Source organism: Nicotiana sylvestris, chromosome 10, assembly GCF_000393655.2.
Source record: "Nicotiana sylvestris chromosome 10, ASM39365v2, whole genome shotgun sequence".
NCBI classification, from domain to species: Eukaryota; Viridiplantae; Streptophyta; class Magnoliopsida; order Solanales; family Solanaceae; genus Nicotiana; species Nicotiana sylvestris.
Window position 1 is genome coordinate 128,869,179 of NC_091066.1, and position 25,218 is coordinate 128,894,396.

The 25,218-nt window shown below is 35.7% G+C and overlaps 2 protein-coding genes and 2 pseudogenes across 3 annotated transcripts; all 4 read left to right on the forward strand.

Annotated features, from left to right (window-relative positions):
* Nucleotides 1–1,354: 1,354 nt before the first annotated feature.
* LOC104214245 (uncharacterized) lies at nucleotides 1,355–11,152 on the forward strand (annotated as a pseudogene).
* Nucleotides 11,153–11,223: 71 nt separating this feature from the next.
* Nucleotides 11,224–13,360, forward strand: LOC138868154 (uncharacterized). Of its 2 annotated transcripts, none has more exons than XM_070160731.1 (4): nucleotides 11,224–11,471; nucleotides 11,602–11,894; nucleotides 11,997–12,073; nucleotides 12,896–13,360. In XM_070160731.1, exons 1-4 carry the CDS (start codon nucleotides 11,452–11,454, stop codon nucleotides 13,118–13,120), a joined length of 615 nt encoding a protein of 204 aa, XP_070016832.1. In that variant the 5' UTR covers nucleotides 11,224–11,451; the 3' UTR covers nucleotides 13,121–13,360. The 2 variants fall into 2 exon arrangements, with proteins under 2 accessions (XP_070016832.1, XP_070016833.1); XM_070160732.1 differs by having other exon boundaries at nucleotides 12,000–12,073.
* LOC138868152 (uncharacterized) lies at nucleotides 13,245–16,160 on the forward strand. The gene is given in 8 exon segments (XM_070159588.1): nucleotides 13,245–13,256; nucleotides 13,300–13,431; nucleotides 13,551–13,681; nucleotides 13,778–13,886; nucleotides 14,328–14,519; nucleotides 14,608–14,744; nucleotides 15,548–15,559; nucleotides 15,561–16,160. Coding segments are annotated over 8 exon segments (951 nt in total). The 3' UTR covers nucleotides 15,787–16,160.
* A 1,244-nt stretch (nucleotides 16,161–17,404) lies between these two features.
* On the forward strand, nucleotides 17,405–24,945 carry LOC138880493 (uncharacterized; annotated as a pseudogene).
* Nucleotides 24,946–25,218: the final 273 nt, after the last annotated feature.

The following is a 25,218-nucleotide window of genomic DNA, read 5'->3' on the forward strand; positions in this document are numbered from 1 at the left end:
AGTTTGAAAACTGGTTAAAATAGGCAAGAATCAATTCTTCAGTAATTATAGAACTCCGTATAAAAAATGGTTCGAATCTCCCTTTGATTAAGGGAGTCAATGTAAATGGTAAAGAGTAGGTGACAAGTAAGGAAAGAAATCATACACGGTTGGAGTATAACAAATAAGGAAAGATTTCAAAATAGTACCAGTATAGAACATGTAATTAAGGCTAGGTTCAGAAAGTTTTCAAACTAAGAAAACAATTAGTAAGAATTAAGTAGCAATGCAGACAAGGCAAGGGAGAATTAATTAAGGCAAGTAATAATCAAATTAAGTAGGAAGGTAGGAGTCGGGGGGTCCAAAGGAAAATGTTCAAATCACACCAAGTAATAAGGAATTCAGAATCAATCAAAGAGAAAGTCATGCAAAAGAGTCAGCATGTTTAACATATAAATAGTGCAAGACATGGGTAGTCAAGAATTAGCACATAACTCCAGCAAAACATGAATCAATGAGAAAGATGCAAGATGAATACAAACACATAGAATTGGTGTAAGTCTAGGTTGAGAAACTCAGTAGAAGCACATCAAGGCAAGGCAGTCACAAGAAATCACAAGAACTCAAAAGAAATATGAGAATCAGTAAGTCATGCTAATACACAGAAAACAAACGAAGAACCCTAAAAATTAGGATTTTTGACATAGGCTAGTTAGGGTCAAGGAAGAACTCCACAAAATAAGTCAAAATACATAGACGTAGGGGATTAAGCACTTAAAACCATAAAGCGTTTCGAAGAAAAAGATTTTCTGAAACTCTAGTTTAGGAAGATGACAAGGCACTCGAAAATCAAGAGATTTCCCATAAAATAGTAAAAATAAGTTCGACCCTTCTCAGATCTGTACAGATCTGAGAAGTTTAAGAGACGAAATTAGGGTTTTCAGTAGAATAACTCGAATAGAGGAGAAAAATTAGACAAACATTTTAAACATACAAAAATCAAAAGAAAGAAGCGTTCTGAAAAGGCGTTTAGGAACCTTGATTCGAAGACGAAGAGTTACTTTAGAAATATCGGAAAATCCTTTGAGCAAAACAACAAAAGTTCAAAATATACACAGATTTAAGACAGATCTAAAAGAAATCAGAAAATATTAAGAGTTAGGGTTTCAAAGAACCCAGAGAAGATGAGAAAACCTTAAAGGGTTACCGGTTTTAGCCAGAAAGGTCATAGATCTTACTCGAACGACCTGAGGTGGCCAAAAAATGGCATGAAGGGCCATGGGTAGGAGTAAACCACTCCAGGTTCGCCTGAGGACCTTAGGGTAGTATCAAACCGACGTGGGGTGAAGCAGGGGCCAGGAGATGATGAGAGGCCATGGTTTCCGGCGAGAGAGGTGGCCGGAGAAGGTGGACAAGGTCCATCGGAGAGGAGGGGAGAGGAAAAGGTTCTAGAGAGAATCAGAGATAGAGAGACTGGTTGAGAGAGAATGAGTGGGGGAAATGAGAGATGGAGGGTAGTCATTAGGGTTTAATATGGTATAGGGAGATCTGGACCGTTGATTGGAATTGATCAATGGTCCAGATTGGACCGAGGATTGGGTCGGGTATGGTTTGGGTTTGGGCTTGGGTTTGGTGGGTTATTTAATTGGGTTAGGGGCCCGGTTGGATTTAGGCTAGAATTTAAATAGGGAGTGACTAATTGTTAAATACCCAATTAAAATTAGATAAATAATTAATAAAAATAGCTAATAATTAGATAAAAATAAAATTAAAGCTAAATAGGTGAAATTAAGGTAATTAACTAATATTTAAAATACAAAAGAATCTATTATTGCATTAAAATAGCATAAAGTGTATAATTAGGCTATAGTTGCAAAATTATTGTAATTATAGTCAAACAATGCCAAATTGACTAATTTGTAAAATAATTAAATCCTAGTAGGATTAAAAATGATATGTTGAGCTAAGAGATACTTTGAAATTACTTGTAATGTAATTTATGAATAATTATTGGATATAAAATACTGAATAAATTAGAAAATAAATAAATTAATAATATGGAAAAATATCAATTATTATAAAAAGTGATTTTGAAGGTATATATGCAAATTTAAAAAATTGTTTGAGGAAAAATTGGGTATCAACAGTAACTGGCGAACTTCAACTCTAGAGCTGAAGTTCTTATTTTTGTAACTGGCGAACTTCAGCTCTAGAGCTGAAGTTTTTGTTTTGTAACTGGCGAACTTCAACTCTAGAGCTGAAGTTTTTGTTTTGTAACTGGCGAACTTAAGCTCTATAGCTGAAGTTATTTAGTTCATTTGTAAAAACTTCAATACTATTTATGTTTGTTTGGGATCTTGGTCATCTGTATTTTGTTTGTAATTATGCAACAAGAAAAGAAAACAAGAGTATGCACAAATCTAATAACTCATCATCATTCACTAATCAGTAAAGTCACCAATTTCAACAAAAATCTTGCAACTGAAACTAGCGTGACTCTGAACTAATTGGTTACATCAACAAGTAACGTAGTCTAAATTTACTATTACATAGCTTTGAAAGAAGAAAAAAGGGAATGATAATATAAGGGTCAAAATACAAATGACCAAGATCCCAAACAAACATATACACCAAGAATCTACTAATCTAATATAGTTACAGCTAGTTATTTAGTTCATTTGTAATTATTTATAATTTATTTTTAAATAATCTGATAAACATATTTATGAAATCATCCCATGAACTGAAGTTCTATAGTAGCACCAACAACAACAGAAGAAAGAAGAAAAAGAAGAAAAAGAAGAAGAAAACGAAGGAGGAGGAGTAAGGGGGCTGAAGTTATTTAAAAAGTGAGTACAAGTTAAATTTTTTAAAAAAAAATAGGTATAGATTAAATGGGGGCAACCAAATAGGCCTCCGTGCAATTTTTACATTTTACAATGCTAGCTTAAAGAGCATAAACTCGACCAAGCATAAATAGGGTGATGTGCATAGATAACCATTAATAGCATATGTCTTTATTTTTAAGCCTTTATTTTAAATGTATTTAGTCTTTAGCCACTGCTTTAATAAACTTTTACCCGCCTAGACGAAAATACCCTTCTGTTATAAGCTTATACCTACGCTCCTTATTAACGAATGTAAGAGGTAATTCACACTTTTAAACTATGAATGGCTTTCACTTTGTTTTCCATTCAACTCAAGCTCTTTTCTAATGAATAATACAAGCCAATTTTCTAGATATAGTGTCAGATTATTGAACAAATTTTGGGCAGGTTTTCGAAAAAATTGCATTTTGTTTATGCATACTGATTTAGCGAGTTGTCCTATTTGATTGATATGATTTGACTTCTTAATATGATGTTTTCCCTCTGAATGATTGCCCTCTTTTCTTATCTATTTGGTGTTTTTTGTGTTCGTTATTCAAACCATTCTATGCTTTGAAGTTAATAGAATAGTCTTCTAGCCAAATAATTGTTCTGGATTTAATTTAACTGTGTTGCCCTTACAACAAGGGCTTGAATCACCAAACTAGAGTAGAGGATGGAAATCAGCAAAAGCACCAATGAAGGTCCTTAACTTAGAGTTCCAAGTTCAAAAATTAAGGACACTTGGTCCTGAACTTCAAGTTTCAAGTTCAAAAGTTAAGGACACTTGGTCCTGAACTTCAAGTTTAAAGTTTTGGTCCTGAACTTTGACTTACAAGTTCAAAAGTTAAGGACGCTTGGTCCTGAAGTTTGAGTTACAAATTCAAAAGTTAAGGACAGTTGGTCCTGAAGTTTGAGTTACAAATTCAAAAGTTAAAGACACTTGGTCCTGAACTTATAGTTACAAGTTCAAAAGTTCAGGACCAAGTGTCCTTAACTTTTGAACTTGTAACTCTAAGTACAGGACTTCAGGACTACATGTCCTTAACTTTTGAACTCTAAGTTCAGGACTTCAGGACTACATGTTCTTAACTTTTGAACTTTAACTTCAGGACTACATGTCCTTAACTTTTGAACTTGTAACTGTAAGTTCAGGACTAAATGTCCTTAACTTTTGAGCTTGTTAGTCTAAGTTCAGGACATATTGTCCTTAACTTTTGGGCTTCTTAGCCTAAGTTCAGAACCTATTGTCCTTAACTTTTGAACTTGTAACTGTAAGTTCAGGACCAAGTGTCCTTAACTTTTGAGCTTGTTAGTCTAAGTTTAGGACCTATTGTCCTTAACTTTTGGGCTTCTTAGCCTAAGTTCAGGACTTATTGTCCTTAACTTTTGAGCTTGTTAGTCTAAGTTCAGGACTTCAGAACCTATTGTCCTTAACTTTTGAACTTGTAACTGTAAGTTCAGGATGCAAGTGTATGTTTGGAGAGGCTTGTCGTTCTTAGTTATCATGCTTGACTCATTTTTTTATTTGTAACTTGTATAGAGTACTAGAATATAAAAATCAATTACGAAAATAAAGAGTACCCCATACTGAATGGTACACTCTATATTAGTCTTTATCAAGTAGTACTAATATATTAGAAAATTACTGTGCTAAATGTCCAACATCCAGTCATTTCGACTCTTAATGTATATCCCACAAAATTGACCAAAAAAACCCAGGCTTTTTCCGATGCAAAGAATGTGGTTGATATGCTTACTACAAGATTAGCAACAAAGCCTCTCCAAACGCACAATTCACAACCCCTGAATTTTGTCTCCAAAGAAATTAGTGAATGATACAGTCCAGTATTTCCAATGTATTTGATGCAGAGAGAGAAGCGAGGGTTTGGGAAGAAAAGCAAAGGAAGAAAGGGCAAAAATATCTTTTCATATTAATTTTAATAGAGTAGTGACTATTTTTGCTCAACATTAGAATTGCTGGATAAAAAATAAATACCACCTTAAATAGTGGCTACCCCATGCCATTTCTACGCATAAACATCTTGTAACGAAAACGTTTATAGCTAATTCGAGCTATTTATCAGCCTATGAGGCCCAGCTCCTAAATGGACCTTAAAATTGGGCTTACCCACACTTTCCTGGCACATGACCAAAATACCCTCATAAAATTTTCAAATTTCCAAAACCCATCAAATGCAACAGCAACACTGAACACACGAAGCTTTCGTCCCCTAAACCCTCAAGCTCCAAAACCCTGAAGAAATGCTCCGATCAATTCTCTGAACAGCCGCTACGGCGGCGAAATCCCACCCTACCACCTCCGACATCCTCATACCCGCTGCAATCGCAGCACCTTCCAAACTCTCTTCTTCTAGAACCTTCGCAAAAGGCCCACACCCGAACAAACCCAATTTTAGACCCGACTTGAAACCCGACAATGCCGCTACCGGAGCCAAAGGCGCTGAATCGCTCAATAAGGATCTTCGTGCACGCGCTCTCAAAGAAGACGAGAAGGATGAATCCCTTAATATCGGTCCAAATGTTCGTCCCTTATTCACTTCCGCAGCTTCTATTTCACAATTCACCAAAAAAGACACGTGTACTTACCTGAAATTCAGGTATATTTAGCTCAAATTGTATACTTTTGATATGTGTTTATACTAAATTGCTTCCAATTATAACAAGGATTTAAGTTATATACACTGCAATTGTTTTTACACTGTAAATGAATTTTAACATGTGATAGCAGGTTAGGTACCATTTAATCATATTACCAATTAATGCTTATGAAGAGATTTACATGTAATTATCTAATAAGTAACCTGATTGTGTTAATATTTTTCACACAGTTGGTGCACAAAATTTAAACTCTTGTAACAAAGGTATAGTAGGTGCAGTGGTACTTGGTACACGTGGAATAAAGCTTTGGATTCACTTTGTTAGTAAGTTGGTTTGTGTTTGTACTAATGAAAATGGTTGTTTTAGGCGGGAGGAACTGGAAAGTGTTTTGCAGAAGGATTACCAAATGGGATGTTGAAGGAATTTGGTGACTCAATGAGAGATGCATTGCTAATACGGTAGAGTTTTCTGGATCTTCGAGATAATTTTAGAAGTATTGTTGATCCTACAATGCAGTCTAATGCTAAAGGTGCCTTATTTATCTTTTTGGTGTAACATATGTTCAAGGGTTTATTATCTGTGTTACTTGAATTATGATTGCGAAGAGTTGTATTTGTAAGGACTGATGCGTAGTTTGGTTTAATAGAGTAAGCACACTTGCTTTTGTAGAGTTATTAGTTTGCTTTAAATATTTAGTTTTGAATTTGGATCAAAAGAGACCAGAATGGTTACACATGATTTATATAGCTGAACCCAACTAGTTTCAGATCGAGGCATAGTTGATTGATTGATGCAAATTTAGGGTTCACGAGTTTGTTAATTTACTGTCACCGTTGCAAAAAATTTGTTGATTTACTTTCAGTACTAAGTGTTTAGTGGAAGCTTTGGTTGAATGAGTATTGCTGAACTGATTGAAGACGGTAAATTGGAGATATCAGCATCAATTTGTAAGGGTACCTTCGGTAATATAAACTCCTTAAGAAATCAGAATCAGATGGTTGCACAAATTGGTTTTATGTGATGGAAATATTCACTTTAAAGTCTTTCTTAACAGTTTCCTTTAGTGTGAAGATTTTTTGATGACTTGATCTACCAAGAACCTAGCTTTCCACATTGCTTTTCATATTTTTCAAATTAAATGCTTTTCATTTTTCTTAATGTAGGAGCAAAATTCAATGTCCTCAAATTTGAAAAACGAGTACACGAGTAGGAATTTACATCACAGTTATCACTCATTCTTTTTCTCTTCCTCAATATCTGCACTAGTCTACAACTAAAGCTGCCATTATATCCCTTCTTTTGCTTCCTGAAGTGCTTACTGAAGCATCAAAATGTATTTGATTTCTGTCATTTCAGAGCTAAATCTGAGTCTCTGTCATGGAACTCATAGATCATGTTGCAGAATAAAACTGCCCTTATGGTTACCAGATTTCATGATTTCCCTAATAAACTGTACATATTAGCTTCAGTTGCTTTTCTTACTTCTCTATTCCCTGGACATAGTTTCTTCCCCTCTGGAAATCCTCCCTAAAGTTGTCAAAAGACTATGCAGAGACCTGGTGAGAGGAGCGTTGTGTTGCTGACACCCTTCAACTTGTTTATGTATCTGAACAGTGAGTCACCATTAGGAGAAATAATTCACGAAGTTCCTCAACTTGCAGGTCACAAAGCTCGAAAGCAAGTTGTACTAGATGGGCCTGTAAGTTGTGGAAAGAGTATTGCCCTTGCAATGCTTGTTCATTGGGCGCGTGATGAAGGTTGGCTAGTTCTTTACGTTCCAAAAGGCCGAGAATGGACTCATGGAGGCTTTTTCTATAAAAATCTTAAAACAGGATTATGGGATACTCCTGTGCAAGCAGCAAATATTCTCCAGGCAAGAATACTGTACTTTTTCTAATATATGAGACTTATGATTAGATGAATTCCATGTGGTAATTAATATTATCATACCTTGTGGATAGTTAAGTAACTAAAAATGAACCCAAGTTCTTTACGCTCATTGTTTGAAATTTTAGATCACAAAATGCAGAAACAGTTTTACTTGAGTCCATGAGGAAGTGGAAAAGATCTGCTAGTAGGCTATATTTGGAAATTGTTTAACTTGGCACTGCGATGTATATACAGTTGATCTTTATATGCTGCTTTAGAAAAGGAAAGTCATTCTTCAATATCATGTAGCAAATATGGATCACATCGTCACAATATCTGCATGTTTTCCCGTGACTTTACTATTGCGCTATCTCCTCTATCAAGTGCTTGAGTTGGTTGTGCTAATAATAACTTCCCTATTTGTCCTATTCCATAAACATGAAGGTTGTGAAAAATTAAAGTATAATACATGTGCAGGTCTAGCGCAATTTTCATATTCAATAAAGATACATTTGATAACCAACTCCCTATATTTTTCATATATTATCTTGAACTTGTCGTTTCTGGAGAGAGTAATTTCCTCTATTGACTGAATTCATTTACAAGTCAAAGAATCAAACTTTGGGATACTTAATTCCTTTCTCTTCTCAATTTAGGATTTTTTGAAGTATAATAAGGATCACCTCCAAAAGTTGCCCTGCAAGATTTTTGAACCTATTCCATTGGGAGAAGGAGCTGGTGTTGGATGGATGAAGGGTGCTGATGTGGTACAAATACCAGAAGATTATACGCTGCTTGACCTGGTTCAGGTCGGACTTAGTTCCATGCACGCCGCTGTTGGGGTGGTAGTTCGTTTAAGGGAAGAATTATCACTTGTGAAGGACGTGCCTATTCTTATTGCAGTTGATCAAGTGAGAAAAAAATTCTCTTCACTGTGATTGTGTCTCTTGTTTCTGCCCTTTGAATCATTCCCGGGATAGGGCTAATTTCATTTTTTTAATTGATATTGATCACACCTTCCTTTTTCCTGATTTGTCTTTTGTTAATCGACAGTACAACAGTTGGTTCACGTTCAACGAGTATGAGGAGCCAGTAACTGTTCAGTCTTGCCGATCTATTCATGCTAAGGAACTTGCAACTGTAAGATGTGCTTGAAGTGTTCTTGAATGTTGCTTCATTAATCATTTACACAGTTCTCCTGCCTTCATTTTCTTCGCGATCTTTATGATTTTTGAGCAATGAGACTCTGTGTTTAATATAAAGATGTTAGGCTGCTTAATTGGATCTAGGATGTCCTTGGTTCAAGTTTATATCGTGTAGGCATCCTCTTTCTGATTCCACGTTTTTGGATCATTTTGGTTTGGAAAACTGAGAATATAAAAACTGAATGTTAAGAAAAGTTTGGTGGAATATCTGGGAAATTGTGTTCAATAATATGCACGCTCTATGGAATTATATTGATCTAGAGCAATCATGTTCTTGTGTCTGGAGCATCCATGGAAGCTTTAATGAAAATCCTAGTGTTGTAACTTATCTTTTGCATAATTTGGGTTGGTTTATAAAGATTATCTGTCACATATAATGATGTGAAATGACATCTAAAAGTATTTATCTATGCTGCCTACCTGGTATTAACCAGACATACTTTTCAACTGATTCACATGCATACAATGTTGATAAATCTGTCGTAAGAAATTATTGCATAAAATTTGAGGGCCTGAGAAACTCTCTCTTTCTTTCTCAAGCATGTTTAATGCTGCTGATATCAATAAAACTTGAGTTCACAATCTTGAAGACTAGCACTGCTTCGATAACTTTACTTAGATCGTGAAGCGGTAAAAGCTAGTGAAGTACTGTAACCATGAGATGCAGCACTTACTCGAGATGGAAAGCAAATCTTTTTGTGACATACTTCCTGTAGTGCCATCCTTGTAGTTGAAACATATGGAAAATGAGGGTTTTTAGTGTGATTATAGGCTCTTTCTATTCTGAATTATTAGGATATGCTTTTAGTGTAGACAATGTTTTGAAAGGAAATGGATGGCTGAGCAAAGGCAAAAAGATGATGTTTGGAAGTCCCCATTTTGCCTCATGTTATTGATTCGGAAGGGGTGAAGCAAGAATCTCTCCGAATTCATGAGAGGTCTGTTTCGCTGACAGCAGCTCTGAACCTCTTGTACATTTGATGCAAGGGGCTACACCACAATGAATAGATTGCCAAGGTCTGTTTTTTGGAGCTTGGTGACTTTGTTGGCCTGACAATACCTTCAATTTTTTGGTGGCACACTCGCACCATCTTGTAGCTATTAAGTCACACTGATTCACCAAAAATAAGAACCAGCAAATGAAATTATTCAATGTTCTGGATTTTATCAGTGTTTTAGAGGTTCTTAGCCTTTCTCAGCTCAATATGCCTTCAAATCTTTCGTGCACTGATAATTTATGTTGATTTTTTTAAAAAAACAAAACTGTAAGAGCAAGAATTGGAAGCAAATTTTGTCTTAATTCTGTTGCGCCATAAATTCTGACATGTACTCTTATGGATTGCCTCGTTCCAATAATTTCAATACACTTTACTACTAATAACTTCTTGGTTAATTGCAAGAGATTTAATTGTTGATAAACAACTAAGGATGCATCTGGTTTTTGTTTGTCATGGCTGTGAAAAATCTTAATGAATTATTACATTTTCTTAAAATTCTCTTCTTACTGTAGCTTACTTGTTTAAGTGTGGTTACTGATATAGTCCCATCATATGCAGGTGAATGCATTTAGATCTATGATTCACGACAATATGATGGTGGGTGCTTTCTCACATTCAACTGCCGTAGGGAAGCTGCGTAAAGACTTACCAGGTGTTCCTGCAGATGCTCGCATCAACTTCCCACGATATAGTGTGGATGAAGTTGCGGTCGTTTGTCATTACTACCTTAGGTATGCTCGTAGCTTGTAAAACCTAAGAAAGAGTGAATACTGAGGATACTCGATCAAAAATAATAAAAGAGTGAATACTGAGGATCCTGTTCTCACCATTCACTCACGTAAATACTGAAGAAAAGACAACTTAACAAAAAAGAGGGAAAAGAAAAAGGAGAACTCTTGAATTATTAACAAGGAGAAAAGGAGTGAACAACTGAATTAGGCTAACTTAAAGTTATTTTCTATTGATTACCGTGGTCAGAGTTAAAAGAGGTATAAACAATCCGAAGTCAATATGCAGATGACCCATTATTAGAATTTTGATTATAACTAAAATGAGCCATTGAATCTTATGTGGCCATGGAAGATCACTGTTTAGTACTAACTTGTGTGAAATTTTCTGATTGTGGCAGACAAAGACTCATCCAACGTGAGCCATTTACAGAAGAAAACTGGAAGAAAATCTATTATCTGTCACATGGAAATGGCGCAGAAATGAGATGGCTGGTTCCTTTCATGCGATGAGCAGTGTAAACTCACCTCCGAGAGATAACATTGAGATTTTAACAGGGAAATTATTGAATCTGTTAATGCTCTGCGATTCTAGTCATTCTGGCTGCTCTATTGACCAAATCTCTGGAGATAACAGTGAGGTTTTACTTCTGGAAATTTGCTCTGTATTCTAGGCTAGTTATATAGCCTGTGTTTGTATGCTTTCATATCCAGAACATTGTCAGCGATTCATATATAAATCTTCACACTAGCTATTCTTCTTTCGTTTTATTTTACGACTTGTTTTCCTCATCGGGTGTTTGTATTCAATAATGTTGTAACTGCACCACATATTTTACCTTCTGAAGTTCAGGTTTTATCCTTTAAACTTGCATTATAGCGAAGTCCCTTCGAACCGCAAAGATGACATTTCTTTACTCAAGGTTTCCGCGATGCTATATCTTCTTATCCGAACAAACTTTTTGCTTATCTTTTGATTTTTTATGTAGGAAAAATATAAAATCGCACTCCTAACATTGGAATTTAATGAAATTATTTGCATTGAAATGAAAAAAAGGAGTTAGAGCACATCAAATTACCCATAAGTTTTAATTCTTTGTTACACAACCATCCACCTTGCTGTGATATTGATAAGCAGTGCTCCTCCTGGTCTTGGATTAACACACGGTTAAGAGAGCATACAATGACAACCAAGAATAACAGGTATTGATGTAAAGCAAAAATACCAATAAAAAGAAATTTTAATTCACTGTAACCGTTGGACTACAAACGCTTGTTGTGATGTACTTCCTCAAAATATTAATTGAACAAATAACATTTCACTCCTTTTAAGACTGGTTTCAGTTGACAAAATCGGTGCAGCGGCTGGGGATGACAAGGTGTGTGTGAGGATGAGGCGAATTCGCATCTCCGGCGGCGGCAACTCTGCTTTGCTTGGAACATCTTTTCCCTTCTCCAATTACACTAAATGTTCGTTAAAACCCAAATCTTTTCTAAAGCTGTTTCCTTCAACAACAACACCCATCTTCACCACTCTCCATTATCGTTTAATTACGTCGGCTCAACATTCTTCTCCCTCCTCTCATGCTCATCCAACACCTCAAACTGAACTTCTTATATCTTCTGGTAACTACCCTTTACAGAAACAAACATGCATTCACTTATTCTTGTTTCTGTTTGTTTGTTTGTTTTATGTATTCACTTTGTTCTGTGTCTTTTTCCATATAGGAGGTGATGGCCCAAATGGGTATCCTATGAAGGACTCAAAAGTGGTTTTGAAAGGAATGAGGTATGCTGAACTTGAGGTATGTGTATATCAGTTGTTGGTGTTGTATCTTAGTTAGCCTTGTATAAATTTGAGTAAAGTTGCAATCCTGGTAGTTATTTAATCTTCTTTACTTATTTAAAGATTCAAACTTGTTTTTTTTTTTAAATTAGGGTCACTCACGTGGTAAGTGTATTTCGGTTGGTGAGGTCCTAGTGTATATTTTAGTTATCCAGGTTTGTAATTTAGGAAAGTTTTGGCACCAAAGCTTTTCTCTAGTGGTAAGAGCGCAACTTGTGATGTGTGGGTTAGACACACATCACCTGCCACAAACCAAAGCCTAGTATTTAACCGGAGAAGATAGAGGGATGGGCCAATTATCCGACGAGCTTCGAACCGTACCCTCGGTTATTAAAAAAATAAGAATGTTTGAGGAAAGTTACAAATTGCAATCTTGATAGTGATTTAGTCTTGTTTACGACTTAAGGACTCAAACTTGTTTTGTGTTCTTGAGATTAAGCTCTGTCTTATGGCACGTGTATTAGGGTTGTTTTATTTCGTTGAAATTTCAGGAAAGTTGCAATCTTGATAGGGATTTAGTCCTTTTTAGTATTTACTGCTTAAAGGTTCAAACTTGTTTAGCGTTTTTGAGATTAAGCTCTGTCTCATGGTATTTGTAGTTCGGTTGTTCCTTCCGTTTATTTTAAGTTAACCTTGTGGATTTTTGAGGAAAGTTCCAAGATTGAGAATGTCTTATCTTGTTCTTGGTTTAAGAACCAATCTTGTTTCAGAATTTTGACATTGATTCTACTGTTGAATGCAACTATGGTTACTAATGGTGCTTTGCTTTCCTGTTTAACAGAAATGGGTTCAGTCACATGGTTATAGGCCTGCTCAGGCTCTAATGTTGTGGAAACGTCTTTACGGGAACAACATTAATATTTGGGCGCTGTCACAGAAAAATAACACAAAATTCACAACAATTGCAAACAATCAAAAAATTGTTTTATTTTTGGAATTTTTTGGGAGTAATTCTCATATAGGGCAAAAATCACGTGCTCAGAGGCGCAATGCAGTGAGGAACTAGAAGGTTTATTTGCTTTCCCATGCATTTAGTCTTGCTGTCAAAATTTCTGTGCTGAAAGTGTTGATGATTTTATTGTGTTTGGAAAGAAAAGGGTTCTGAATTTTTCGCTTGGATCTTCCTTTATATGCACTTTGCAGTGTTTACCTATAACTTTCTAAATTTTCAGTTGTTGATGGTAGTTACAGCTGCCTTTGCTCAATGTTCCATTATCAGGTTTGAATAAAGATTTCAGGAAAATGTTGAGTGAACATGCTGAATTTAAGACGTTAAACTTGAAGGATATTTTGACAGCGTCTGATGGAACTAAAAAGGTGGACATAGCTTGTGCCATATGTAGAATTTGAAATATTTTCATACTTATACTATCTGTGGTGCCATTTGCTTGGTTTAGATTCATCACTTAATGCATAGAACTCACAGGATCTTACAGATGTTATTCAAGTTGGAAGATGGTCTTGTAATAGAAACTGTTGTGATACCTTGTGAGAGCGGCATGAACACCGTCTGTATATCTAGTCAAGTAGGTGGTGCCATGAATTGTCAGTTTTGCTACACTGGCAGGTAAGCTTTTGCATCCTTTTAGCCTTTTGGTTGTTTTTCCAATTTACAGCTCCTGAAGTGGCTCCCTTCATTTAAGTACATGAATCTACTTTGCAGAATGGGTCTGAAGAGAAACTTATCTACATCTGAGATAGTTGAACAGGCTGTTTTAGCTCGGAAGTTATTATCCAGTGAAGTCGGCCCAATTAGCAATGTCGTGTTTATGGTATGTGTATGATATATTGATTTGCTGCACTGAACATGTTCTTATTTTTCTATACGTACCTCCTAAAATGTTACCAGTTTTATCTTTTATTAACTTCTGGAATGCTAAATACTCTTGCTTGATGCAATGTGGCCGGCTTTGCTAATTTTCCAAATCCTAGCCACTTCACTAACATTGCCAAACCCTGCCTTCTTTGCGGCCTTTCCTAGGCCTATTATTCATTTTACTCCCTGTGTTCAACTATGCAACATGGTTGACTGGAGCTAGTCCTTCTCTTCCACACTAATATTACAAAATCTTGCCTGAGATATTGGCTCTATGTTAACAAGATGCCAGAATAAAAGACCTTTCGTCCCTTCTTCCTTAATTCTTTTCCTGTTTTCCTAAACAACCAAGCAAGTGTTTCTTTTAAAAAAAGTATGATCAAATAACTGACTACAGGGAATAGGAGAACCACTTCACAACATTGAGAATGTCATAAAAGCGGCAGACATATTGGTAGATGAACAAGGGCTGCATTTTAGTCCTCGGAAGGTCACCATTTCTACAAGTGGGCTTGTGCCCCAGCTTAAGCGCTTTCTTCGCGAGTCTAATTGTGCTTTGGCAGTCAGTTTGAATGCTACAACTGATGAGGTATTTCCCTTGAGCAATTTAATTCTTGGGATGAAAATGGATAAACAAATAGCTTCATGTTTTGATTCACACTAATGAAATATTGCAGGTCAGAAGCTGGATCATGCCAATTAATCGCAAATTTAACTTGAACTTGCTTCTTGGAACACTAAGAGAAGAGCTTCAGTCAAAACATAAATACAAAGTTCTGTTTGAGTATGTAATGCTTGCCGGAGTTAATGATAGGTACATACCTTGTTTCATTTCTACAAGAAAAAAACCTAAGTAGTACCTGATATATAGCGATTGACTTACTTTAGTCCCTAGTGTATCTCTTGAACATAAATTGTCCTTTATCTTTGTAAAAAAGGGTCACTTTTGATCCTGTCATTTGGGACACACTTAAACTAACCGAACTATAAAATGGTATCTGGGCAAACTAAACAAATAAAGAAAAGACAAAAAGCATATTCTTCTTCAAGCTTTCTACTGAAATATGCTATAATTTCTTCTATTTGTTTGGTGTCAAAATCAGTCTTCCAAATCTTCACCATGGTTGTTTCTTAGGTTACCAGTTGATCCATCAGGAAGAATTTTCCCTCAAATTTTAAACTTAGATCCATTTTTAAAGCTCCCAAAAATATCCAGATATCTAGAATACGAATGCATTCGCATCCACCTTTAACTAAAGATAAGCTGCCAACTTCCGAACACAACAAGACTTTTCTTCAACTTTTTTGCAATTTTTTAACTCGTCACCCCTTCCCTGGTCTTCCAATAGTGACCGACAATTTTGTCAGTTCCGAACTCTCGCCCCTTTCATGTTAGAAATTCTTTGAGTTTCTTTTGAGATTTGAAAACTGCGTGTCTTTTTGATGTTTCCAATTTGTGGTTGAAGAGAAACACGGATGTTGGTTTACTTCCATAGCCCCCTCTCCCCAGCCACATCTTTTTTTTCAGAATCAGTTGGCTTGCTCAATGAAGTAGAATATGAGACTATCTTTGTTTTCTGTATCCTTTAGATTCTCATGGTTGAAATCTTATTGCAGTATTGAGGATGCAAAGACTAATCAATCTTGTCCAGGGTATTCCATGCAAGATTAACCTGATTTCTTTTAACCCTTATTCTGGATCCTTCTTCAAACCTACCAAAAAGGAGAAGATAATTGAGTTCAGAAACATTCTTGCTGAAGCAGGATGTGTTGTGCTTCTGCGATTGAGTAGAGGAGACGATCAAATGGCCGCTTGTGGTCAGCTAGGTAAACCAGGCGAAATCCAAGCTCCCTAGCTCCGAGTGCCTCCTCTGTTTAAAGCAGTACTGGAAGCTGTAGCGTGATTTGGCTGCTATTTTGCATGCATGCTCATTCTGGTCCGTCCAATATGCGACACAGTTTCAATGGTGCATGCCCCCTCTGGAATCCAATCTATTGAATCTAGTCTTGAACATGCTTGTGCTCATGAAATCAACCACTCTTGTCCAAGTTAGAGAGTTTATACACGTACTTATAGGCTATGTAACCTCTATAATTTTGTTTTTAACTCGGATTTTTGAATTTGCAATCCAGCAGGTTACGAGGGTTTGGGGTTAGAAGTAGCTTTTTAAATTTTTTGAGTGCAAAAATTTAAAGTAGGCAGTCAAACATTATTCCGTTGAAGTTAAAAAAAGAAAAAAGAAATTGAAATCGTGAGGGTACCATGAGCCATGTTTCCATGGTTCCTCATGACATATGGTTTATAAATATTTTTATTATTAAATCATTATTACTTAAATGTATATTTTGATCTCAATAATCACGTGTGGTTTGATATAAATATCTTGGGACCACCATATCACTACCAAAACACTCAATTCTCAACTGCCATCAGTAAAACAGGAACCATATAGTCCTTTTCTTGTAGCGTCAATCAACCACATCGATCATTTCTTTCTCCCACGACTTTGCTTTCTTTTTGTAGTTTGTCTTAACCAATACGCAAATATAGAGAAGTTTTATTTTGTGTCTCATGCAACTGACATTAATTGTATGAAACTCTTCTTGTCTCACAAATTTGTAGATTCCAATCCTACACTTCTGAGTTCACAAAATTGTGAGACAAAAAAGTTGCCTCATGAGACACAAAATAAAATTTTCCCGCGAACATCCCTTCCAATGATCCCAAATCTTTTGCTTCCTTATTCCAAGTCATTATTTCTGTCAGCTCCTTTTTCATTTTGTTCTAGTTTTCCCTAATTATAGCATGAGTTTTCTTTCTTAATTTTGAGAGAAGGAAAGAATTTTATATTCAGCACTCACTGATTTAATTAATCCTATTTCGCGTTGCATGTGGCCCATTTAAAAGAGAAATACTCTTGATAAAAACAAAAACTCATTCTTAGAACTCGAATTCTTAAAAAATGCATCCTATTTTTGCCTTTATAACTCAAACTTCTTATTTCATCGTTGAATAACTACTGGAACAACCTGTTGTGCGGAAATAAACTAAAAGAGTAACAATATGAAAACATGAGTAAATTATTTATAGGAAAAACAAGAAAACTTTTCTTATTTCTTTAAGTGTATCCGGTACGACTTATGAGGTCTCGATTAACTAGATAAACACTAAAAGGGTGTCATAAATATGAAATTACTCATTTTGTATTATAAAAATGAAAACTTGTGAGAGTTATGAATATGAAAGGGTAGGAGTTGTTCTTCTTGGAGGCATAAATACCACAGATTAATATATTCATAACCACCCATTATTATGGTTCGAGTCACCAACAAATGCGGATCAAAGAGGATTCAATGGGGAGAGAAATAAAAAAAGCTTTAAAATAAAATAAAATGAAGAGCTCGGGTTTGAGACTTAATTATGTGAAAATTGATGGAAAACACTTTTACTTTAGCAAGTCTTATGTGATATAAATTCAAATTAGTCGGAAATTCATGCAGGTATTGAACGGAGAGAAAAAATTCATAGCAGAACCATCCCTTTGTTGTCATTTGAAATGCATTGTCTAACACGAAAATACAAAAGAAAAAGTAAATAAAGTCGAGGTTCTAGCACGCTCTTCCGCCGCGCGTAGACTAAGAAATTTATTTTATTTGGCGGCATCACTTCACCACCACTGCAAATATTCCTGTACCTGACGCCTTTCCCTCTCCGCTCTCCCCCCTATAAAAGCAAGCAGAAACGCTAACACAACCAAATTCTCTCAATCGAAACCTTTACACTAAGAACCAAAGTACTATCTCCGGAATTCTCCAGAAGTTTCTACAACAGTATATACCTGAAACAGCTACCAATGGGAGATTGTAACAACGATGACTTCCGGACCTACACCTCCGCCACTTCTTTCGTCGACGATCGGCGATTCTCCAAACACGTTCATGACAATGTCCACGGCAACATCTATCTCGATCGTGTACGGTTTCTAACTCTGCTTTGCTTCTTATCAAAATCGGAGTTCGTTTTTGCTTATCAGAAATTTTAGTTCATTTTTACTCTTTTTTGCTTTCGAAATGAACAAATTTGTTTCGGCAATTTAAGTTTCCTTTTCCTGTTTGAGTTGAAATTTCATAGCATATGCTTTCTAATTCCGTTATTCTGCTTTGCATGTTATGATCGTGTTTGCTTTTCAGCACGTTAATTTCTGCTCTTTTTGCTTTTGAAATTAGGTAATTGACTTTATAATTTGAATCTAGAAAGGTTAAGTTTCAAAGCCTATGCTTTCTGATTCCGTTATTCTTCTTCGCATGTTGTAATGCTTATCAAAATCGGAGTACGTGTTTGCTTTTCAGAATACTTATATTTACTTCTTCTGTTTTTGCTTGATTTGATAATTTTATATTTCCTGTTCGAGCGTGAAGTTTCGTAGCGTATGGTTTATAACTCTGTTGTAATGCTTTGCACGCTGTTGTTGTTTCCGAACACGGTGTATATCTTTGCTTTTTCTAAAAGTATACTTAATTTATGCTTTTCAATTGATTCGATGATTTGAAGTGTTTTGCTTTTTAGAAAAAAATTTAAATTATAGTATTAAATATTTTTTTGGCTTCAATTGAAGATATTGAATCGATGATTTGAAGTGTTTTTCTATTCAATTTCCGTGGCTTATAGTTGGTTGTATGCTATGCGTGTACGCCAAAATATGTGTAGTAGTTTGTAAAGAAGGAAACACTTTCCTTTTCTGGTTAGAAAACAGAGGAGCCGCTGATAGTCAAGTCTCTGTTTGGGCCTATAAAGGGCTATTGTTACCATGCTTAGCGTAGCAAGGCATATGGAATAGGGGCTAAATATGTTTTTATTTTATTTATTTCTCGCTAAATATGATTACGACCAGTGTGACTATCTCTTTTCATAGTCATAGACACTTATTTAGTGGATAGGTAATTATTTTTTGAGCAATAGTTTTTTCTTCACAAAAAGCTGAAAATAGAGTTTGTTAAAGTAACATAGAGTATATATATGCATGCATGATATATGGTTTCCCTGATATATGCACTTAATTGATTAAGATATCAGATTTACTATATTCTTAGTAATATTTAACAACATTTCTGCTCTTTAATTGCAGCTATCTCTGAAGTTCATTGACACCGAACAATTTCAGAGGCAAGCTTAGTTTGTTTTTTCCTGCTCCAGATATTTTTGATTGGCTGGAAATAATTCCAATTGTGCTTTCTTGTGTATGTTACAGGCTTCGTGATTTGAAGCAGCTAGGTAAGCATATTCTTTATTTCTTTTATTCGTTTTAAGTTTTTTTTGTGCATTCGTAAGGCTGATTAGAAAACTCTCTAATGTTTAGGATAATGATTACTGGTGAAATTAAGTTTTTAAAGATTTGCAGTTTTTAAAGATTTGCAAATGTACATCTTTCAGGCTTGTACAATAGAATTGGTTGTGTGCTTACATTTTGTGTTTCAAACGGTTGTTGAACAAATTGCCACTGGTGTATCCACTTTATGTCCTTCTATATTAGGGATTCTTAATAGGTTTCTAAGTATCTGGTATGATAAATTAGCTAAACTTGACTTTCATGGACAATTAGCCGCATGATGGTGCGGGCATCTGGACTACCATTAGCTTGACTCTCTGACTTTGTTATTTTAGTGTCAACTTGCACTTATTTTGAAAGGACAAAATCTTCCGAAGAATATTTTTTTTCAGAGAAAGGCTAAAATAAAGTAAGAAACAAGATTTCTATAGATGGTGCCGTGCACCATCAACTATCATGTGTTTCAGACGACTTCATCATGTCGTCATCTATTTTTGCACATCATAACTGCAAGTTGTCTTTTACTAACCTTCTTTTAGGAAAGGCGGATAGCTAAGTTCTGGTATATTATCAATTAAAGTTACTGTTAGCAATTTGGTTCTTTTGGGTTAACAAATGTCACTTTGATCAAATTGTAAAGCCACTAAACTTATAAAGGAAGATTTGTTTTTTGTTCTGTGTTGATGTTCATATCCGATATAAGTAATGTGGTTAGAACATTTTCAGGAAGTTTATGCGCTCTCTATCATTTGTGAACTTTTTATTTTCGTGGCTTTACCATCATTTGGGACATAAACTTGTAATTTTGACTCGGTCGCAATTTCTCTCCTAGGTCTTACATACATGGTCTATCCTGGGGCTGTGCACTCTCGATTTGAGCAATCCCTAGGGGTCTATTGGTTGGCCAGTGATGCTGTAAACAGACTTAGGACCTGTCAAGTAGGACTATATCGTAATGGCATAATTTACATTATCCCTATATTTGATAAGATCTTTTTGATGGACATGCCATGGCTGTAGGGACGGGAGCTTGGCATTGAATCTTTTGATGTACAGACCGTGAAACTTGCTGGTGAGTGAAATATACCAACTAAGGTTCATTTTTCTCAACAGCATCTGGCCATTGTTCTTACTTGAGTTCATTTAGGATTACTACATGATGTGGGTCAAGGACCATTCAATCACATGTTTGAGCGTGAATTTCTTCCTCGGGTTCGTGACGGCCTTAAGTGGTAATTGTTAATTAAAACTTATTCTCTCATTTTCATCAGTCAGAACTCAAAGATTTGATACAATGAACTTTATTCTACATTTATCATGATATGACTACTTCAATATATAATTCTCTTCAATTTGTTAAAAAAGAGAACTCCTATAGTGCTCCCCTAAGGAGATATTTGGTCCGTTTGGGACTATAAGTATTTCCTAGAACTCTTATACTTGTTGTGCATCAATGCATGATTATGGTGTTTTATTCTTCTACCAATCTGGTGCCCTCTCTTCCATCTTGAGTGAAAATACTCCTCTGTCCTCTCATCCAAAAATTAGTCAATGACTGAAGGAGTCTGTTTGACATTGCCACAACAATCACTGTATTCATGGGTTATCCTTTATAACCCCCCCCCCCCCGGGATTATTGCGGTATTTCTGACTTCAAAAGAATTCCATAACTAATGTAAGATTTGACATTTATGAACGGTCATCCATATTTCAAAGCAGTGTGTATGGTATGCTTATTTATGTACAAGTGCGATTCTTTTTCTCTTTGTTGCTATGATAAGAAGACTGACAACGCCACTCTTTCACTTTTCTTGGTTTACCATAACTTTATACTACCCCCTGTATATGTTTGGAGCTGTCAATGTATCTTTTCAAACATATGACAACTTGTACTATGAGCAGCAGATAGATTGAGATGATTATCTGTGACTCATACGGTCCTGTGAGTTCTTTTTTCATTGTGGAAAGATCAGTCGATGAATGTTCTCACTGGCAACATTTCCATAATTTCATTTGATTCTCTTCCAAAGTTTAGGTGAACCAGAGATTATCTGAATTAGTCATTCAAAGATTTCTCCTCCCATGTTTTGGAGCCTCTTAACAGATCTTGTTTAAAATTTCTTTATATTTCTTTTTTGATTCTCTTCTGCATGGCAATGCTACTTTTTCACCTGTCACAAATCAGCTGTCACTTTATATGTATGGTCAATTTTTTGTGTATCTAATTTAGCTTCTTTCTATCTCATGCACAGTTTTCTGTTAAGTATAAACTGATGCAGGCTCCCAGGGTTGAATTAGATTTGTAGTCTTTATCTTAGTCAACTCTTCTAACTACATACTGGAATTAATTAAAAAATTTCAGGTCCCACGAAGATATGTCTTTGAAGATGATAGACTACATTGTTGATGAGCATGGCATTGATATTGATTCTGACTGTCTGAAGAAAGTGAAGGTCAAATGAATATTTTATCTCATGATGCGTTTTTACATTAAAATTTAATGCACTCTTAGATCAGATATTCTCTCCCCATAAAGATGCAATCTCAGCACTAAAAAATTTCAGGCTAGGATAAATTACCCCAAGGTTGTCTTTCTTCATGGCATAATTTACTACGGTTTGGAATTTTTTCTTGAGCTGTGCCTTGTGCTTTCAAAATTATATTATGTAAGATTGACAAATTTCATGTTGTTTATTGTTTCAAGATCTTTATTTTCAGTTTGTTGTGGAGCTTTATTTTGGATTCAAGGGTAGTTCTCCTTTCCAGCTCCATCTTTGACTTTCCTTTGAATCGTATTAGATCTTTTTTCTTTGAATGATATTAAAACTCTTTTCTTTTCTACACAGGAAATGATAGTTGCTTCTGAGGAAGGTAATTCAGTGGTAAGTATTCTGATGGGAAGATTTGAGTGAATATGTTCCAATGCTAAAATTGCTATGATATGAAAACAGTACTGAATCTTTTTGCTTCATGACATACTATATAGAGCTCGAAGGAGAAGCAGTTGTTGTATGACATTGTTGCTAATGGGCGAAATGGAATAGATGTTGACAAGTAACTGGCCCCCTCCCCTTTTACTTTCTTCAGATGAAACTTAAATTATGCACTTGCAGCTGCATTACATGAATCAATCTTTTTGCAGATTCGATTACATAGAGCGTGACACCAGAGCTTGTGGTCTTGGGTGCAATTTTCAGTTCCAGAGGCATGATCTTCATATTCTATTTGGTCCTTTTCTGTAAAACTGAAGAATTTGTCCCAAATCATTACTAACTATGGAAAAGACAATACTATCTTTTCGTTACTTGCAGGCTACTGGAAACAATGCGTGTTATAGACAATGAAATATGTTATCGCGTGAAGGAATGTTAGTACTCTTGAAACTATTATGTTACATGAAAGAGTAACATCTCCAGATATATAAACAGTTTTTACATTACCTTTGATGAATTTTGTTAGATCTTACAATCCACAAGCTATTTTCCACACGTGCTGATTTGCATCGTACGGTCTATATGCATCCAAAAGTGAAGGTGCAAAGAATTTTACTTAACTGGGTTCTTTATTTCAAAAAGTTTCCACTTTCTACTGCATAAATCTCATTACGAGTGCTTCCTTTCTTTTCTTTTTTCATCTTATAATTTTTAGGCAATAGAGCTCATGGTTGTAGATGCCTTGATAAAAGCCAATGACCATCTTCAAATTGCTTCGTACATAGACGAACCAGCTCAATACTGGATGGTTGGATAATCTTTTCACTGATACAACGCAAAATACCATGCCTGTCTGAAGTTTAAACCATTGGTTAATTAATAATGTGCAGTTAGATGATACAATAGTCAAAAGAATTGAAACTTCTACTGATCGAGAGCTAGAGGAATCCAGAAATCTGATTCGTCGAATTCGGAGGAGGGATATATACCAGGTATATAGTTGGAAAACATCTATAGCTTCAAGTTATTTCCTATTATACATGACCTAACGATCTTGTTATTCTCGTTCTTAAAAAGTTGAATGATATCAACTATCAAGCTATTTAAAGCAAGGAAACAATATCTAAAATATTTCTGTATCAATATTCTGACAGTTCTGTAATGAGTTTGCTGTGCCCAAGGAGAAGCTGGAGCATTTCAAGAATGTGACAGCTCAAGATATAACTTGTTCCCAGGCCCTTCAGATAACTCTAATGGCCTCTTTTGCTTACCTGATAGTAATGAACATTCCCTCATAGAGTAGCTTTTTTGGCCAGAATTCTGATGCTCATTTGAATGAGGAAGATGTCATTGTTACTAATGTCAAAATTGATTTGGCTAGTGGAAGGAATAATCCATTGGAAAGGTAATTTTAGATCTTGGGGTTACTGCTGCTGACGATCTCATGTTTGTGTGATGACTAAACTGCTTTTCTTTTCCTCTGTTCATGTGCTCCATTCTCGTCCAGGATCAGCTTCTTCCAGGTATTATAATATCCTTTGCCTTGTATGCTTTCAAGAAATTGGCACATTAAAATAGATAAACAAATAAATTCTTTCAGGTTTACTTAACTTCTTTCCCTGAACTTACGGAGATGGAAATTTGAGTTAATATGAACAAGTTTTAGTGAATGCTCTTTGTCAATGTGCTCCGACAGTTAGAAATTAACCTTGTAATATAATGGTATTCTTCATGCTAGTTATAGAATATCCTTTGCAACTATCAATTAAATTTGCCTAGATTGCCCAGCGATTTTGTTGAGCTATACTGAACTACTGAAAACACTGATGTGTATCAGTTAAATGGAAGAGGCTGTATAGCACATAAATTAAACTTCCTTAGTACCTTAGCAGGATAAACCCCGTCGGTTAACTCTGGAAAGTTCTTATCTCTGGTTCTCAAAAGGTCAATTCAAAATCTCATTCCCCTTGAGATGTTGTCTGGAAAAGATGTCACTTTTATATGGTAGTTTTCTTTTTTTGGGGGACATGTCATTTTTCCTCCCGCTTCTCTAATGTGTTACTGTTTACAGGATTATGATAGCTTTGAGAAATTCCCTATAAAGGATGACCGCATCAGTCACTTGTTGCCTGCATGTTACCAGGATATGATTGTTAGAGTTTATACCAGGAAATCTGAACTGGTCAGTGAGATACAACCCACATTCCTTTTACTTTGTGCCTATTTTACTTTCTACTACCTGCTTCTCTGTCTCAAGCAGACAAGCACACTTCAAACCTCCATTTCCCTTAGAAGTGGGAAAAGAATCACATTTAAAAGTAAAAAAAAATTATACTGAGTACTGTATATGCTTTTGTAATGTTGGTAACATCTTACAGGTAGAAGCTGTTTCTGAAGCATTCGAGAATTTTCAGATGAAGACTTATGGGAAGAAAACAAGTACATGCAACTCCTGAAAAGAAGAAACGCCTGAAGTACTAGGATCAATGAAAATGGCTTTTGTTGGCTTCTAGCCAGATGTACATACTCGGTATACACATGAACAGTACACTGTCACTTTCCTCTGATATGAGAAGGTATAGATGTAATGTCCATGAATATGGTTAAACTGATATCACTCTGGTTGATCTTGTTAGTCTAGCTGCATGAAGTCTGATCCTGCAAGTATAGGTTCTATAATGGCATCGGTAGAATGATGTTAGTCACATGTAAAGAATAAAGATTGGTACCAAATAAAGGGTAGTCCTTTCGCCAATGGTGCATAAGCTCCTGTGAATTCTTTTACAAGGTTTGATTGAATGACTGAATTCACTGCTTGCTCACATTGCCTATTGCCGATGGGCTTGTAACCAAAAGGTATCTCAGTGGAAGCCTTAGCCTCAAGTAGGGGTGGCAAACGGGCGGGTCGGGACGGATATGAGCGGGTCAAAACGGATAAATTATCCGACCCGACCCATATTTGAGACGGATAAAAACGGCTTTATCCGGCGGATAATATGGATATCCATATTATCCATGGCTTCTTAAA